The 19,281-nt window shown below is 38.3% G+C and overlaps 1 protein-coding gene across 3 annotated transcripts in view; it reads left to right on the forward strand.

Annotated features, from left to right (window-relative positions):
- HMCN1 (hemicentin 1) overlaps positions 1-19,281 on the forward strand; it is a 540,104-nt gene that overhangs the window by 131,187 nt on the left and 389,636 nt on the right. For all 3 annotated transcript variants that reach the window (XM_010813560.4, XM_024976236.2, NM_001192537.3), the window contains exons 3-4: positions 14,550-14,708; positions 16,272-16,394. In XM_010813560.4, the coding sequence (XP_010811862.2) occupies positions 14,550-14,708; positions 16,272-16,394 (282 nt within the window). The remainder of the gene's footprint in view (positions 1-14,549; positions 14,709-16,271; positions 16,395-19,281) is intronic.

Consider the following 19,281-nt stretch of genomic DNA (forward strand, 5'->3'; position numbering starts at 1 on the left):
AATCTGGATTTCTTTTATTTCTTTTTCTTCTCTGATTGCTGTGGCTAAAACTTCCAAAACTATGTTGAATGGTAGTGGTGAGAGTGGGCACCCTTGTCTTGTTTCTGACTTTAGGGGAAATGCTTTCAATTTTTCACCATTGAGGATAATGTTTGCTGTGGGTTTATCATATATGGCTTTTATTATGTTGAGCTGTGCTCCTTCTATGCCTGCTTTCCTCAGGGTTTTTATCATAAATGGATGTTGAATTTTGTCAAAGGTTTTCTCTGCATCTATTGAGATAATCATATAGTTTTTATCTTTCAATTTGTTAATGTGGTGTATCACATTGGATAATGATATGCTTTCAATGATACTCTTTTATTCAAATATTTTATCGAGAAAAAAGCCTATTAGTCAAACATTTGAAATGTAAAAAAGTAAGATATTTCTACTATTGATCCCCAGAATTGAAATGCTTCACATAAAATTAATTTTTCTTTGAGAAGTCTTTTAATAAAATTGACCATCAAATTTTTTTGATGTCAAACAAATTTCAGTTCTTTTTTTTTTTTTAATAACTTGGGAAGCCCACTAAGGTTTACCTTTACTATGTCAACATTTTTAGTGTTAAATATGAAGACTCTTGGACTTCCCAGGTGGTGCTAGTGGTTAAGAATCCTCTGTCAGTGCAGGAGATGCAAGAGATGAGTGTGCACCGTGGGTTGGGAAGATTCCCTTGAGTAGAAAGTAGCATTCCACTCTAGTGTTCTTGCCTGGAAAATCCCATGCGCAGAGGAGCCTGGTGGGGTCCACCTGGAAAATTCCATGGGCCCACAAAGAGTTGGACATGACTGAGTGAGTGAGCACAGCACCATGGAGGCCCCTGGTGTTTTTATATTTTTCTCCTTAAGAGAAAAGCAGATTGAATCTACTTGCACAACTAATCTGTGCTAAATACCCATTATAAATGTACTGTATGAATTGTATTAAATGTTCCTACCTCTCAGTTTCTTTCCAAAAAAAACAAAGTAAAATTGACCTTGATATAAGCAAGAATAAGTAAAAATATGTGAACTAGCTTGTCACACAGAAACAAGATAGAGTTATGAATTAGGGCTCGATACAATTATTGTCATTCTTTAACTGGAACAGAAGAGTAAATAGACAAACTAAAGTTAAGGGAAAAAATATTTTACTATAATATAGGAACAGTTGATGTTAAAATTAACTGCCAACAGAGACTATGAAAAACCATGGCCAGATAGGCAAAAACTGTTAAAACTGAGGATGAGATAATGCTGGTTTATGATGCCAATTCAGTATACATTTTATTTAATCTCAGGTATTCCAAATCATGCTACTATGTAGAAGTGTCCTTTTCATTTCTAAATTTATAGAAGTCTTCTATATGAATTTAAAAAGCAAAACTGATATATAACCAAAAATTTAAGAAAGTGAAAAGAAATTGACTAGAACCAGAAGAGGGAAAGGATCATATGTTAGCATAGATATAATGTGGGCTTCCTGATGGCTCACTGGGTAAAGATTCCTCCTGTAATGCAGGAGCCTCAGGGGACACAGGTTCAATCCCTGGTCAGAAAGATCCCCTGGAGAAGGGAATGGCAAACAACTCCAGTATGCTTGCCTGTAAAATCCCATGGACAAGGGAGCCTGGCAGACTACAGTCTACTGGGTATCACAAAGAATCAGACATAACTGAGTGCATACACACACACATGGATATAATGTAGAGTTATAAAAGGTATGATTTTTATGTTTGGTGTTGGGTGTGATTCCACTGAAGAAAGCAGTTTCAATTTCCACTTAAGTTTTCTTAATATGCATTTCTTATAAATGCATATTTATCAGTGTATATATACACACTTTTACAGGAGGAATGACGTGTTTCATTTAGGGAAGAAAGTGACAGGAGCCAAATGCATGCAACTCACGATATGTGTAAAAGCTACAAGAATAGTAGAACAGCATCTGATTGAAAGTAAGGGCTTGATAAATGTTAGCTATTGTTGCTACTCTTACTACTACTGTCTCTGGTACTCCAGTAGTCTTTTAGAAAAGATAGTCATCAAGTAATTCTACTGTAAATGGACAGCGGTTATCCAAGTAATTCTACCATAAAGGGATAACAGTTATCTAAGTGATTCCACCATGAAGGGACAACAGTTATTATCCAAGTGATTCCACCAGGAAGGGACAACAGTTATGGAACATGTACCTTGTGAAAGATTTTACATGTGTTTTATTAAAGTCACCTTCTCAATTCAAACCCACACAACTATTAATCTTCCTTTTTACAAATTCAGAGACTCAGACTTTGAGGTATTAGATAACATGTTTTCCTCAGGTCGTCAGACTGGCAAGTAGCAAGAGCAGTTTCAAAAGTGGAAGTGTTTAATGTCCGAGCCAGTGTCCTTTCTCACTTTGCTACTTTCCTTTTAAATATTGGTGTAAGTAACCTTAGTAAGCTAATCAAATTAACATTTATTTATTTCATTTCTCTTTGTATTTTACTTCAAAGTAGGAAAGTAGAGAATTAAAGACAGATGTAGGTGCAGGACTGCCTCATTCTCAATGAAACAGTTTTACCTAAAGAAAATAAAATTCCTCTTCTACATCAGTCACTTTGAGTAATTGGCTCACCTAAAGTTACTGAGCAGCAAATGACACAGTTAACTGTAAATTGAAAATCACTTCCTTTGCTCAGCATGTTTTCTTGCTACTTAATGTGGTAAGCTTATTTAAGTGGAACCTCACAGTCATCTTGGAGAGACACAAGAGCAGAGTGCATTTTAAGAGATTGAAAGGTAATGTTTATACTGCGGTTGTGTTCATAGCTGGTTTTGATCATTTTTATTGTTAGAGTTAGGCTTCTTTGGGCCTGATTGAAGCATCTATTAAAACTTTAGTTTGTTGCTGGAGTTTTCTGTTAGAGGACTAAATTTTCTGAGGGACAAACAATCCTATATCTCTAGGAAGTAGGATGTGGGCTAAAGATGGGCACTGAGTGAGAATAATTGGCTCTTTCTAGACTTCCATCCTAGTACCCTGTTCAGAAGCAAATAGCTAGCTGATTTCTTAATGATCTTTTGCATGAACTTCAAAGGACAAGAGAGTATAGAAGGGTGTTCTGACTGTTGGATTGCATTTTCAAAGCAGAATATGCAGATGCTTAACATGGGTTGGGGGTGGATTGCAATGGGGCATTTCTTGATGTTCTTTTGGGAGTGTGCATGTAAGGATACATTCTTAAGTGTAAATGCATGAGTCATTGTGGAGTAAAATAAATACATGTGAAAAAATAACATTTTTAAGAAGAGTCTACTGACCTGTGATGCCTGGATTTATTCCATTCATGCTATTAAGCCAACCAAAGGATTGTTCTATTCCCCACAATAAGTACTGTACCTGATTTTGTCTCTTTTGAGGTGATGGTAAGGATGGAGGAAAAAATGTTTTTTCTTGGGAGAATTTTGTTTAATCTAAAGCCTAGACTCCTAGAGAAAAAACTATAAACCTCACTTTCAACAAAATGGAAAATTAAAGATTTTTAAAGTAAAAATTAATTTCTTTAATCAAATTAAGGAGTTAATCTTCTCAATCCAACTTGATCAGAAGCAGTTCTCAAGAAGCCATCTTTTTTCTTCTTAGGTGTTGAAAAAGTCTCAAGAATTGTGGAATCTTGGTTTCGGTATTGACTTTGAGTATTATTTGCTCAGTTAACCTGTCAGTTGTTGGGAGCCCTTCCAGACACGTATCAGTACCCCAGGCATCTCTAACATCAGGTAGAGATTTGATAGCACTGGCCTGTCTCACCAGACAGTACCTGGGCCTTCTGTGTGCAGTGTCTGGGACCCTCTGTTGGTGTTCGAGGCTGATATGGACTTTCTTGGGCAGGCATATCCCACTGTTGATTACTGGTCCAGTCACCAGCTAAGTCCCTCAGGTTTCCATATATAAATTTTAAACTAAGTCTCCATTCTTCTTTATTCATGTTGATTTAAAGAAAAAAAACTCCCCAGGTAGCTACTGTCTATATGTATTAGTCTCGTCCTTTGAGATGATGTAGCTCTTAGTTAACCAGTCTTGCTTAGTGACTACTTACTAGTTCTAAGAATAATGACTTGTCTATCTCAACTTCCATATAAATGCAATGTTCATACATTATAATGATTTTATTAATAAAAGTATATTCTGTTGATAATTTTTTGTCCAGACCTAATATACACAGTAGAAATATATTTTTATCACCTTAAGTAAAAAGAATCACAACAGTACAACTTCCTCAGTTACTCAGAAACACAGGTAATGTCAGTTATGCTGGAAACATAAAATCCACATGTGAATGTTGGAACAGAAAGGAAGAAGATTTTAGTGGGCAAGGAGAGCCTGAGGAATTCAGAGGAACGGTAGAGAAAAGTGGAAACTGAAGTGGCTCAGTCGTGTCCGACTCTTTGTGTCCCCATGGACTGTAGCATCCGTCCATGGCTCCTCCATCCATGGGATTTTCAAGGCAAGAGTACTGGAGTGGGTTGCCATTTCCTTCTCCAGGGGATCTTCCCAACCCAGGGATCGAACTTGGGTCTCCCACATTGTAGGCAGAAGCTCTCACCGTCTGAGCCACCAGGGAAGTCCAAAGGTAGAGAAGGGTCATAGCAGAGAGAAGACAGGGAGAAAGAAAGCCTTCCTGAGGAAGTGTGAGCAAGGTGAAAGCTTAGTCCTCAGATAAGCAAAGATGATTAGCTACAGTGACCTCTTTGCTGGTGCGCTTGTCCTCCCCTGGCTCCTTCTCACTGAGCAAACAGGAGAGCCATCTGATAGGAGACCAGTGTGTGGATGCTTAGTCACTCAGTTTTGTCTGACTCTGTCACATCATGGACTGTAGTCTGCCAGGCTCCTCAGTTCTTGGGATTTTCCAGGCAAAAATACTGGAAAGGGTAGCCTTTCCCTTCTCCAGTGGATCTTCTTGACCCAGGAATGGAACCGGTATCTCCTGCAATGACAGGTGGATGCCTTACCACTGAAGCTGCCTGGGATGTCCTGTTCCAACCAGGAACCAGGGCAGTGTCTTAATCTGATGGGAAAAGAACAAGGTCCCAATAGAAAGGTACAGAATGCTTGAAAAAGGATAGACTTCTCTAAGTATCAGGGAAGAGGAGAATTACTGAAGTGTATTCTGAGAATTCCAAGGTATCATTTTTGTAGTTTTGCATTTTCGCCTAGAGTTAATCCTGAACACGTCTATATGTCTTCTGATCACGAGAAGCTCTATGGTGGTATTTTTGTTGTGCTTGGTTATTTACATGCTGTTTTCCTCTCGAAACAACCATGTGTGTCACGCTGAGTCACTTCAGTCATGTCTGACTCTTTGCAACCCCATGGATTATAGCCCACCAGGCTCCTCTGTCCATGGGATTCTGGAGTCGGTTGCCGTGTTCTCCTCCAGGGGATCTTCCCAATCCAAGGATTGAACTCAGGCCTCTTATGTCTCCTGCATTGGCAGGCAGGTTCTTTACCACTAGTGCCGCCTGGGAAGACGTGGAAGGACCGTGGTCTATTATAATTCATGTACATTATGCAGCTTTTGAAATATTTTAAAGTATGAAGGCACAGTATTTTCTGACTTATTAATCAAGTGCCTGGCATATACATTCTTTTAACATTTTTTTAAATTTATTTTTAATTGGAGGTGATAAGTGCTTTACAATGTATTGATTTCTGCCATACCACAACATGAATCAGCCATTAGTACACATGTATTTCCTCCTTTTTGAGCCTCCCCCACCCCACTCCCCTATCCCACCCCTCTGGGTCATCACAGAGCCCCAGGCTGCGCTCCCTGTGTTACAGGCAACTTCATACTAGTTACCTGTTTTACACATACTGCTGTAGCTATTTCAGTGCCATTCTCTCGATTCATCCCACCCTCTCCTTCCCCTCTTGGCCACAAGCCTGTTCTCTACGTCTGTGTCTCTGTTCCTGCCCCGCAAATAGGTTCATTAATACCATTTTTTTAGATTCCATATATACGCATTAATATTGTTTCAATGCAAGTGAACTGAATATCCTCTTAAGGCTCAACATGAAATAAATTCCAATAAATGGAAAGGTCAGTTTCAGAAGAGTTAGACCCTTACTACTGATAAGTGATAACCTGAAAGCCTGGAAATGGTTGTTGTTGTTAAGCTTCAGCGTTCCTGGAACTGAGGTCAGCAGTTCTTTGATGCCTTGGTTTGGATTCCATCTTCTTCAGCCTAGTAAAGGCAGCATGGTGGACTGCCTGGAATGTGGCATCTTCTTTTTTTGATTATGGGGATTTGAAGTCTGGACTCTGAAATATTCTGTCTCTTAGTACATCCCTGCCATATTTTCTACAAGTGATGCAGACCAAATGTCACTGATGCATTAGGATTCTACAGTCATTCTGATTTATTTCATACTTGCTTGGAAGCAACTTTAAATTCAATTCAATGTAATTTAATGGTTTCCACATGTACATTCTGTTTTCTTGGTTATAGAATCACACGACTGTATTTTTAGAAAGTGAACTGAGGGTTGTAAACTTTTGTACAGTTTATAACGGAGTTTCATTCCAAAATTTTATACATAAAGGGAAAATTGTGCAAATAAGACATTCAAAACCACGGGTGTTCCATGTGAAAGGAATACAATTGCACTCTGAAACTAGGCTTAGTAAATGGTAGCCATGTTAGAATAAGGGTCAATGTTGTAATGCCAACGGGCAGTCTTTTGGACTCAGAAATGAACCTGCCAAAAATGTTTCATTTTTTTGGTTGCTTAGAGTTAGGCGTAACTGGAAAACAATTGGTACAAGCACTAATCCATTGAAAATAGATGATGAGAATAGAATTGAAATGGTCTGGAAGAGAAATAATAAGGCATAGGCAAAGGCCCGCTTTGAGATTAATCTTCTTCCTTCTCTGATCCTTTGTTTGATGAGCAATTTTCCCATTAGGTTTTGGGCAGAGACTTGATTTTTCTTTAATGCCTGTCAGGGTTTAAAGGTTCAGTTTATTCCAGTACTACTTCCCCACTGTTTTGTATTTAGAAAAGACTACATGGTAATCTGTTTTATTACTCCCTTGACTGATAGGATTTCTGTTCATTTTTATTTAATCTTTTTTGACAATAATTTATTTTCTGAACATAATTATCACTGTATTTCTGAAGTTACAGTTTTCTTTTCCCCTTTGATCTCAAGAGCAGTTTCCCGTGGAAGGTCGCATGCTTCTGATTTTTTTTCTCTCTTTGTGTCTTTGGCAACGTGATCAATTGTAGCCATCAGTAGAATTATAAAGACAAAATGATGCATGAACCTACTAATACAAATCAGTTATGTGTCAGAGTTTAAATAAAAACACAACCTTAACAGAGTCAGGCCCTTCTTACATATATTTAGGGAATTATGCAATTCAACACATTATGCAACTTTATATCATCACAGCCTTCATTTTCATGTATGTTTACAGGTTTATATGTGATACATATACATTGCTGTGTTTGTTTTTATATATAAATATAAAATTTGACCTTATGTTGGGAAGCGGGTAGAGGGTGGCAGGGAGGGAGGGGGAGAGAGAAAATGGGGGGAAGGCAATCGATTTAGGGGAGTTAGTTTTACATACTACAATGCATATTCATATATGTATTGCTTAGTTAAAGAGCAGCTTTTGGCACTTGCATTCTTAGGAGACTTAGCTCTGGAGTTTTATTACTTGAATTCCCAGGGATGGCGGAGCCTGGTGGGCTGCCGTCTATGGGGTCGCACAGAGTCGGACATGACTGAAATGACTTAGCAGTAGCAGTAGCAGGCCTGGGTAAGCTCAGACTGAATATAGCAAGTAAGTATGTGTAGTTTCTGTCAAGATTGCTTTGTACAGTCTCATTCACCCATTTACCCACTACTCATTTGTTTATCCACTCATTCATCAAGCAACAGTGGAATACTGAGTTCCCCTTGAAGCAGTGATCTAGTGGGAGGAAGCAGATAGTTTATAAATACAAGTCAGCGAATGTTGTAATAGAAGAAAGCACAATATTCTGTGGGCATCAGGAGAACACGAATCTTTCTTCTGCTTTTTCAGTGGTTCTGATAAGACACTTGCGGTCACGGAAGTTGATGAAGGAAACTAAATGCCTCGGTGGAGTCTGTGTAGACTCTCAGGCCAGGCAAAATTGAGTTCAAATCCCTGCTCTTTTAGTTACTGATTGTGTGATTCTGGGAGAGGGGTTTTTAAGATTTAGTGCTCTGTCAATAAATGTGCTAGAAATGATCTCTACTTCATAAATTGATGTAGAGAGTAAATAACATAGTGTGTGAGACACTGCTGTCTCAGTGCTTGGTGCAGAGTTGATATCCACTGAGTTAATACAAGTAGAGTGTCTTATTACCAACAGAAGTGTCAGTTAAATTAATGAGACTTTTCATAGGTTTAGGTTCATCAGTTCTAAATTTCTCCACTGTAAATGTTTTATAGAATATTATTTTAGATTTTTACTTGTTATGCAGGTAAAAACAGAAAACATTAAGACTTTTAAAGGACTACCTTTTAAGTTTGGAACTAGAAACTGAAAACAGTTTGTTTTTATAGTTCAGTCACAATCCTATTGTCCTAATTTTATAATTTGTACATGAGTTTGACACAAATTAACCAAAGTATATGAATTGTGCGGCGTATTTATAAGCATGGACCTTGGACATTTTGACAATGGTTCTCTTTAGTCCTATTCTGACAAATCTGCCTTTTAGCTAAATTTAATGATCAGAAAATCAGTTAATTACTTGGGAAACATTATAGCAATCCTGTGAGTTAAGTTTCTGAGATATTTTATACATTTATATAAATATGTACAAATTTTATTTATAAACTTTGTGTATATATAACACATATATTTTAAATGAAGCAAATGATTTACAGATTTCTGGAGTAGATTTTAGCTTGATTCCTAACCCTTAGGAAATTAAAGCAGCTTGAATTTTGTTTCTGGTAACTTTTTCATAAAGGCAAAGTTCATGGAAGACTTTCAGATCAAAGCAACAACCTTAGAAATAACAGTCTAGAATGCAGCCTACATAACTAAACCAGACATATTACTCTGAAGCAGTGCTGTCCAACAAAAAGAATGTGAGCCACATAGGTAATTAAAAAACAAAACAGTTGAAAATAATTTTAATCATCTATATAATCCATTATATTTAAAATGTTATCATTTTACCATGTCATCAGGATAAAGAATTAGTGCTTCTTCAGTTTTTAAATTTAAATTAATTGAAACATTCAGTTCCTTAGTTTCACTAACCATATTTTCAGTGCTCAGTCACATACGGCTGGTTAGTGGTGATGATAATGAAAAGAAAGTGAAAGTGAAGTTGCTCAGTCATGTCCAACTGTTGGTTGCGACCCCATGGACTGTAGCCTGCCACGTTCCTCCGTCCATGGGATTTTCCAGGCAAGAATACTGGAGTGGGTTGCCATTTCCATCTCCAGGAGATCTTCCCGACCCAGGGATTGAACCCGGGTCTCCTGCAATGTAGGCAGACGTTTTACCGTCTGAGTTACCAGGGAAGTTATGATAATAGATAGCACAGAACCAAAGTCTTCCTTTTATTGCTGATTTTAGTGGTTATTTATGATTTAAAATGATTAGAAAATTAGACTCAAGTATTAGAGGCTTTTCTAAAGCTGTAACATTTTAACTTCTTTTGGACAAAAGAAACTTATTTTTCTTTTCAGGAACCTGCTTGTACGATGAGATAGACAAACTTCCAAGGATTCTAGTAGTCTCTAGAGTCTACTCCTGGATGATGCTGAGGGATGAACATCCTGAGGTCCTCTTAGGATAAATTTGAATGCAAGTCAGGTGGCTCAGAGATTGTTCTTCACTCAGTAACTGGACAGCATTTTCATCATTCTTGCCATTCCTAGTATGTGTCTCTGGATACGACTTAGCTATTTTGATTTTTGGCCCGCTGACAGATGACTTCTCCTAGGCCCTTGATGCTGCTGCTGCTAAGTCGCTTCAGTCGTGTCCGACTCTTAGTGACCTCATGGACTGCAGCCTACTAGGCTCCTCCGTCCATGGGATTTTCCAGGCAAGAGTACTGGAGTGGGGTGCCATTGCCTTCTCCGCCCTTGATACTAGATGACAGCAAAAAAAACAAGTTAATCTCTACTAGAGTTATTTAGCACACAGCATTATTGTATACTTGGCCACTTAACAAATGCTGTGAAATGGATAATTTATATAGTGATTTATACTCAGATGCACAGTATCAAGTACAACTGAGAAATTTTTTTCCTTTTTTTTTTTTGCTTCAGCTTGTGAAAATACAATGAAAGTCGTTCGGTCATGTCTGACTCTTTTCGACCCCATGGACTACACAGTCCATGGAATTCTCCAGGCCAGAATACCAGAGTGGGTATAGGAGTGGGCAGCCGTTCCCTTCTTTAGAGGATCTTCCCAACCCAGGGATCGAACCCAGGTCTTCTGCATTGCAGATGGATTCTTTACCAGCTGAGCCACAGGAGACACCCAAGAATACTGGAGTGGGTAGCCTATCCCTTTTCCAGTGGATCTTCCCGACCCAGGAATTGAACCGGGGTCTCCTGCGTTGCAGGCAGATTCTTTACCAACTGAGCTATCAGGGAAGCCTGAAAATACAATAGGAATCTAATAAATTTTTGAGCAGTCCAGGATATTCATTACCGATATACAAAGTTGGCTACAAGTATAAATTATTCCTAGCCAACCTACTAAAGTTACCAACGTGCCCAGTAGCTATTTCCCACTTTCCTAGTACACACATGCTCATTCAAGGGCATTTGCTATATGCAATAACCCCCCCACCCCCCCCCCAACCACCAATAATTGTTCTGCCATGGAAAATGTGTTACATAAAGAAGAAAACAAATTAGAGTCCATCTGAAGAGTGAGTGAGAAAGTACATCTGAATGGGAGAAAAGAGAACATTTTCAAGAGAGGAAGGCATATTATCTCGAACTTGGAGAATAGTTCAATCTGACAAATATTTACTCAGCAATTACTGTATGTCAGCAAATGCTATGATCTGAGGACTCAGGATTTAGCACACCATTACTGCCATCAAAGAGCTTTTGGAAAATGGAAGATTTTAGACATGCACACATCGGTGAGGAATGTTTGATGGTTGAGATGGAACAGTAGAAAGAGAATTTAATTGAAAATACTAAAGGAATTAAGGTGTGAAGCAAGGGGCATAATTAAAGAATAGAAAATAGATTAAAAGAAGCAATTTTTTTCCTCCGCTTTTATTGAGGTATAATTATTATGACATACAGCACTGTATAGGGGCTTCCCTGGTGACTCAGTGGTAAAGAATCTGCCTGCAATGTAGGAGACCTGGGTTCAATCCCTGGAGAAGGAAATGGCAATTCACTCCAGTATTCTTGCCTGGAGAATTCCATGGACAAAAGAGCCTGGCAACCCATGGGGTTGCAAAGAGTCGCAAAGAGATACAAAACCAGAGAGATATCTCTAGTTTTATATTTCTTTGTGCAAAGGTCAAACCAGAGAAATAAAAAAAACATTTTCCCCTGTGATGAGAACCAAGTTTACTCTCAACAACCTTCATATGTAACATACAGCACTGTTGATTATATTTACCATGTTGTACCTTACATTCCTAGTACTTATTTTAGTTATAACTGCAAGGTGGTACCTTTTGACTACCTTCATTATGTTCCCCCTCCCCCTGCCTCTAGTAACCACAATCTGATTTCTTTTTCTATGAGTTCATTTGTTTCTGAAATGTAATTCATCTACAACACAATTCCTGTTACAAAATATAGTGATTTAATATTTCTCTACATTTCACGATGATTATCATGGTTAAGTCTAGTTACCAAGGAAGCAGTTTTTGAAGAGGGAGCATCAGGAGATAGAAAGCTAGAGAGAGAATTTGATCCAGCACAGTAGTTAATAAAAGATTTTAGTAGGAATGTGATCTAGGCAGCTCTTTACTTCAGGAAATATAAAATTTGGTGGTCGGAAGAGCAGAAGATTAGATAGGAGGCTATACTTGTAATACAATTAATGATAAGAAGAGTGAATTGTAGGAAGTAAAGGGGAAGGGAGGGGACAAATTCATAATGGATGTAGAAGGAAAATGGTTTGGCCACTGATTAGGTGAAGGAAGGCGGGGGCGGGGTCAGAGGTGACTCAGGATTTGAACTAAACCTCTAGGCAGGCAGTACCCACAATAGGGACGATACGGTTGAGGAAAATATAAAGAGTTCCATAGTAGATGCCCTGAATTGTAGATACCTGTAAAACATCTAGAAGTAGATATCTAAAAAGCAATTGTAAATAGAAAATTGAAATTTGGGAGGTAGGTACAGTCTGAAGATAGATGTGTACAAGTTTTTGAGAACAGTATCACTTGTTAAACTAGATGCTGTGAAAATGCATTATCAGTAACAGAGGATAGGAAACATTTAGTGCAAAAATAGAAGGACCTGCTAACTCAATAAAATTTCTGGGAGTCCATAGCTGTTATCTTCTCGAAAGTCACTACAGTATCCAGCCCCCTACTATTTAATGACGTGATTTTTGATGTGTGACATTGTAAAGTGTGTCTCAGTTTCAGAAGTAATTTGTAACAGTTGGTGCTTGGTTCCAACTCATTCCACTGATGATGTTTAAAAGCCAAAAGCATTGAGTGGGATCCAGTGCAAGAAAAGATTGCTCAGGTGGTCCAGACTAAAGGGTAAACAGTTCTAATGTTTGGTTTTGTATGACCCTGTTGAGACCTCTGGTGCTCAGTGTATCTGTATCAAAATTAAAGACTGTTTGGACTCTAGGGAAAGCCACAGTAGGAGAATCAAGTAGAATTTCCAGAGTTTAGAATAAAACCTTATCAAGTAATTCTTTTCATTTTGAGAAAGAGCTCACTCTTACTGGGTTCTGGTGGACTGTGGAATCACAAGCCCTCCCACCCCAAAATGTTCCCAAGCTGCCCTGCTGTTTATTTGACTGCCTTTTGTAGGCATGAGCTGCTTAAGTACAAGATGCTTTGGCTTCTTCATCTGTGTGCCTGAATCCTAGCAGGGGGTTTAAGCACTTACTCATTGCTCAAAACATCCTGGTTAAAAGTTCATTCCTTGGCCCTATAGTTATTGATATCTGCTAAGGAAACATGAGGAAAAAAAATATAAAATTACTATAATATATAATATATATTATAGATATACTATGATAGATTTGTATTTATATCTTTAAAATAGAGGAAGATTTGAAAGAACATTAATGTTCAACAGTAGAGAAATGCCTGACTAAATTATGGGATGTAGACAGAATATTTCACAATCATTAAAAGCTGTGATTTTGAAAAAAACATTGATGACATGATAATATAAGTAGGCTATAGTCCTAAGTTTAAATTATAATGTCTAACACTGTACACACAGCATGCTGAGTTCTATCTTTAAATTCATCTGTGCTTGAAGGAAATATATGTGGCAGGAATTCCTCTTAGGGCGAGGGCTGTTTTTGTTTAGGATGATATATTGAGCCTAGTAGTAGTGTGTGCTCAGTTGAGTCTGACTATTTGCAACCCCATGGACAATAGCCCATCAGTCTCTATCTATGGAATTTTCCAGGCAAGAATACTGGAATAGGTTGCCACGCCCTCCTCATGGGATCTTACCCACCCTGAGTTTGAACCTGCATCTCTTGCATCTCCAGTATTGACAGGTGGATTCTTTACTGCCAGCACCATCTGAGAAGCCTATTTTGAGCCTAATACAATAGCAAATAAAACACAGAAATTATGTGTTAGTAGTAAAAATGAAGCAGAGTGAAAAGAGTTACAATGGGGCTGTACTTTACATAAGGTGGTCATGGAGGTTTTCTCTGATTGGTCACATCAGAGCAGAAACTTGGGGTATAGGAGATAAACCAGTCTATTTGTTTGCTGGTGAAAATGATCCAGTAAAAAGAAAAATTTTGACAATGGAATGGAGAGAAGGGATGGTCACAGGAACTATGTCCTTGATTAGGCACAGGTGAGAAGTTAGCCTTAGCTGTGAGTGAAATGATTCCTTCACCATGAAGGCAGGGCATGTGGCTACTATTATTGTAGGTTAAAAGTTTATGAAAGCTCTCTATTGATTGCATCTATCTTCCCAGTACAATAGAGGGAAGGTCATCAAATAAGAGTCAGAATAAGAGAAGAGGAGATGTATGAAATAGTCATGTATGAGAATGGGAGTCAATCAATATTTAATTACAAAGTATATAATAATTTCTATTTTGTGTATCTGGGGTGAATTTTTTATTTATCCGTAATTACAGTTGTTGTTGTTTTTGTCTCCACGTCACTTTATATCTTTTCCATCTCCTTGTAACCAAAGTGGTTAATCCAGTGGCAAACGGACAGAAAATAGAAATGAAGAGAACTTTCTTGGTTCTTGAGCTTCTAAGGCAATTTGTCGTAACTATCTCTTTTCTGCTAGTGAAATAATAGGATTTTTCTCATTGTTTCTCAACAGGGTGGTGGCGATTGTCCAGAAATGAGTATCGGAGCTATAAAAATTGCCTTGGAAATTTCCCTTCCTGGGTCTTTCATCTACGTTTTCACTGATGCGCGATCCAAGGATTATCGACTCACTCATGAGGTGCTGCAGCTTATCCAGCAGAAACAGTCACAGGTGAGTAGGAGTCAACCCCCTAGCCCCCAGTCTTCCATCTGAATGCAGCTGTAAGAAATACAGCATGTAAGAGATTGCCTCGACTCTCACTATCCCATGTGTGGCAAATGTCAACAGCTACAATTATGGATCCATATATAAGGGCTCCAATATGTATGTATGTGTGATTTAATGTAAATAGATATGTGATATTTGTACATAGCATGTAAATGCATTGTTTCACAATATGAAAAAGAAATGATTAGGGTTTAATTAAGATATTTGTTATCATCTTATCCATATAACGGACAAAAGCACAGCCCTAACAGAAAAGCCTGTGTTTCCAATGTCACCTCCTATGTGAAATCTTGTCTGAGTCAATTACTCATTGTATCAGTTAGCTATTGCTGAGTAACAAGCTGTTCTAACTCTCAGTGACTTAAACAATAGTCATGTATTTCTCACGTGTTTGTCGGGCTCAGTTGCCCTAGGCTCTGCTTGCTCACTTGTGTATCTAGGCATAGTTTGGTTTTGGCTTATCTCAGCTGAGCTCTGGGTGACTTGGCTCTTCCTTGCAAGTTTCTCCACCTCTTTCTGAGACCAGTAATCTAGTTTAGGTATGATCTTGTCATGACCAAGGCAGAAACACTAAGAGATCAAGTGGAAATACACAAGGCAATGGCACCCCACTCCAGTACTCTTGCCTAGAAAATCCCATGGATGGAGGAGCCTGGTGGGCTGCAGTCCGTGGGGTTGCTACGAGTCGGACACAACTGAGTGACTTCACTTTCACTTTTCATTTTCATGTATTGGAGGAGTAAATGGCAACCCACTCCAGTATTCTTGCCTGGAGAATCCCAGGGACAGGGGAACCTGATGGGCTTCCATCTATGGGGTCGCACAGAGTCGGACACAACTGAAGTGACTTAGCAACAGCAGCAGCTTGAGTATCAGTTTGGAACCAGTAGAATGTGCATTTTGCCTTGTTCTTATGGCCAAAACTGCCAGGAGATCCAACCAGTCCATCCTAAAGGAGACCAGTCCTGGGTGTTCATTGGAAGTACTGATGCTGAGGCTGAAACTCCAATACCTTGCCCACCTTATGTGAAGAGTTGACTGGAAAAGACCCTGATGCTGGGAGGGATTGGGCAGGAGGAGAAGGGGACAACAGAGGATGAGATGGCTGGATGGCATCACCGACTCGATGCACATGAGTTTTGGTGAACTCCAGGAGTTGGTGATCGACAGGGAGGCCTGGCGTCCTGTGATTCATGGGGTCGCAAAGAATCAGACACGACTGAGTGACTGAACTGAACTGAACTATGGCCAAAACAAGTCAGATTTCCAAGCTTTGATTCATAGATGACAAAGTAAATTTTACCTCTTTTGTAAAGTTAACTTCAAGATCACCTGTAAATTGTGTGAATCAGGAAGATACACACACACACACACACACACACACACATACACACACACATATCTCCCACTTGCCTGGCAGTATGTTAATATACAGTAAGTGCTCAATAACCATATGGTTATTTCCCCAAATCCTTTAAATTATCTTCTTTTTTTCAAAAACTGTAGGTGGTATTTGTGCTTACTGGAGATTGTGATGACAGAAGCCATATTGGATACAGAGTCTATGAAGAAATTGCCTCTACAAGTTCTGGTCAAGTGTTCCATCTGGACAAAAAACAAGTTAATGAGGTCAGTTTAATAAAGTGGGGCTACTTTATTATTCACTACCTTATCAATATCAGTTGGGCAAACCTAATTGTGTCAGTTTTGATTTCAAGAACAATTCAAACAAAAAGGCTTTTCCCCCTGGGCTACATGTTAATAAAGGCATTAAACTGATGTGCAGAAGCATAGGTTTATCTTGTATTAATTTCTAGACACTGTTATGCTATACTGATAAATTATTTAGATTTGAGTATACATTTATTTAAAATTCATTTAGTGGAACTTGAAAATTTTTGTAGTTTTTATTGTTTAGTAAGGTTAGTTTTTATTTCTGATGTAAAGCTTTTGGATAACTGGTAAAATGAGGCTTGATTTGACTCTTCCTTGACTCATTTTACATTTGTTCACTAAACTAGAATATAAGAAGTTAGTTATTGAGCCAAATTCTAATGAAGTTTGATCTGTAAAATAAAAAATAAAATCTATTGCCCAATAACTATATACTTATCTAAAAATTTTTATGATAGTCTATAACGTATATATTAAGAAAATCTTTGTGGTTTCTAAAAATGTGTTTGAAGTATGTTTAATTGTCGTGATTCTCTCTTTCTGTTACTTCGCCTTGACCCTACCTGTGATGATAAAATTTTGTTTGCTTATTTGGCTCCCAGGTAAGTTTCTAGGAACATGCCAAAAAAAGATAAGCTATTACATTTGCATAATTCATGTTTGATTTGTTATGGTCAGGGTATCTATCAAATTTTATTTTTTGTTTGTCATTACTGCAATTAGTATTAAAATTTTTCTTAATGAACAGTTTTCAACTATTGAAGAATAACAGCATGATTAAGTGTATTGTGTGTGTTTCTATAAACACACATACATAAATATATATCCACAGATATATACACACATACTCATATATATACATACATATGGATGTGTGTGTGTTATTTTCCTCTTTTTTTGTGATCTAATATGTGGTAAACAGTGAAGTTTCTGATATGAGCTAAAAAGATGGGGTTTTTTTTCTTTGTAACACAGGATTTTACGTATATATAATATATATATTATATATACATTTATATATTTATAAAAATTTGGCTATAGATATGCTCTATATGCTGTATAGATATGCTCTATATCCATATATAGATATGTTCCAGATATATATAAAGTATCTGGAGCATATTATGCTTAGTCAAATAAGACAGAGAAAGACAAATACCATATATTTTCACTTTATATGTGGGATCTAAAAAAAATAATATAAATGGACAGATGTAACAAAACAGAAACGGACCCACAGAGAACAAATTTGTGATCACCGGAGGGGAATGGGTGCGGAGAGGGCAAAATAGGTGAAGGGACTTAAAAGGTACAAACTAATAAGCATAAAATAAATAAGTTTTAAGGACCTAATGGACAGCACAGGGAATATAGTCAATAAACAAGTTCTGATCATTTCATGACAAACTTCCTTGTCTTGAAAGGAATGGTTCACTATGTTCTCTTACAACTAAAGAGTTCCTATTAGATCATGCAGGAACTAACGGCACATTGCAAATTTCTAGAGTAAATAATTTAGTTAAAATATTTTTTATTGATATATGATATACAAACATGGAATATTGCTTTAGTGTAAACAAATTTTCTTGTAAGAAACAGCCTTTGGAGGAAACTTGACTTGAGTCCGAATTGTGTCCATTGTGGTGGTTGACTCACTAAGTCATGTCTGACTCTGTGACCCCGTGGACTGTAGCCTGCTAGGCTCCTCTGTCATGGGATTGTCCAGGCAAGAATACTGGAGTGGGTTGCCATTTCCTTTTCCAGGGGATCTTCCCGACCCAGGAATTGAACCCGGGTCTCCTGTGTTGCAGGCAGATTCTTTACTGACTGAGCTACAAGGGAAGCATCCCTGAGCTTTGAGGGAAGCTATGAGGGAAGTGTCCCTCAGTGTCCACTGTAGCAATTCAGAAATGCCTGCGCAGGTCTGACAACTACAGGGGGAGACCTTAACAGTTATTTGAATAAACATCTGCATGAGAGTTTGGGAGCCTGAAGTTGGAGAAGAGTGCAAGGTGTCTCTCTCTGGAACTAGGTTTCTTGTCCTTTGACCTTGTGTTTGACCCTAATGATGGGAATGGCAACATTTGGAGTTGTTTTTAACATGGGATTATGTACGACTTGGGTACAGTCAATATCATTAGCATGAAGTAGGGCATAGTGGAGAAGAGCATCACTCTCTTTTATCAGTGAGGATACCACCCACTTAGGGGGTTATGAGGCTTTTGGGGGAGTGGTAGTGGCATTCAGTGCAGACAGATGGGGCATTGATGGCAACAAAGTATACCATGCCCAGAGGACAGGGTGGTTCCCAGCAGAAGGTACTATAGAAGAGAAGAGGTGAGAAGAGTCATGGCCACGGTCAGCAGGCACCTAGTGCATTTGAAAGAGCAGCTGACTGAACCTGCACGCATAACTTGGAGATTCTCAAAACAAATTAGATGAACTTCTAGACCTTTGTCAACAAAGGTCTGTCTAGTCAACGCTATGATTTTTCCAGTAGTCGTGTATGGATGTGAGAGTTGGAGTATAAAGAAAGCTGAGCGCTGAAGAATTGATGCTTTTGAACTGTGGTGTTGGAGAAGGCTCTTGTGAGTCCCTTGGACTGCAAGGAGATCCAATCAGTCCATCCTCAAGGAAATCAGTCCTAAATATTCATTGGAAGGACCGATGTTAAAGCTGAAACTCCAATACTTTGGCCATCTGATGCAAAGAACTGACTCATTTGAAAAGACCCTGATGCTAGGAAAGTTTGAAGGCAAGAGAAGGGGACGACAGAGGATAAGATGGTTGAATGGCATCACCGACTCAATGGACATTAGTTTGAGTAAACTCCAAGAGTTGG

This window comes from Bos taurus, chromosome 16 (assembly GCF_002263795.3).
Source record: "Bos taurus isolate L1 Dominette 01449 registration number 42190680 breed Hereford chromosome 16, ARS-UCD2.0, whole genome shotgun sequence".
In the NCBI taxonomy this organism is placed as follows: Eukaryota; Metazoa; Chordata; class Mammalia; order Artiodactyla; family Bovidae; genus Bos; species Bos taurus.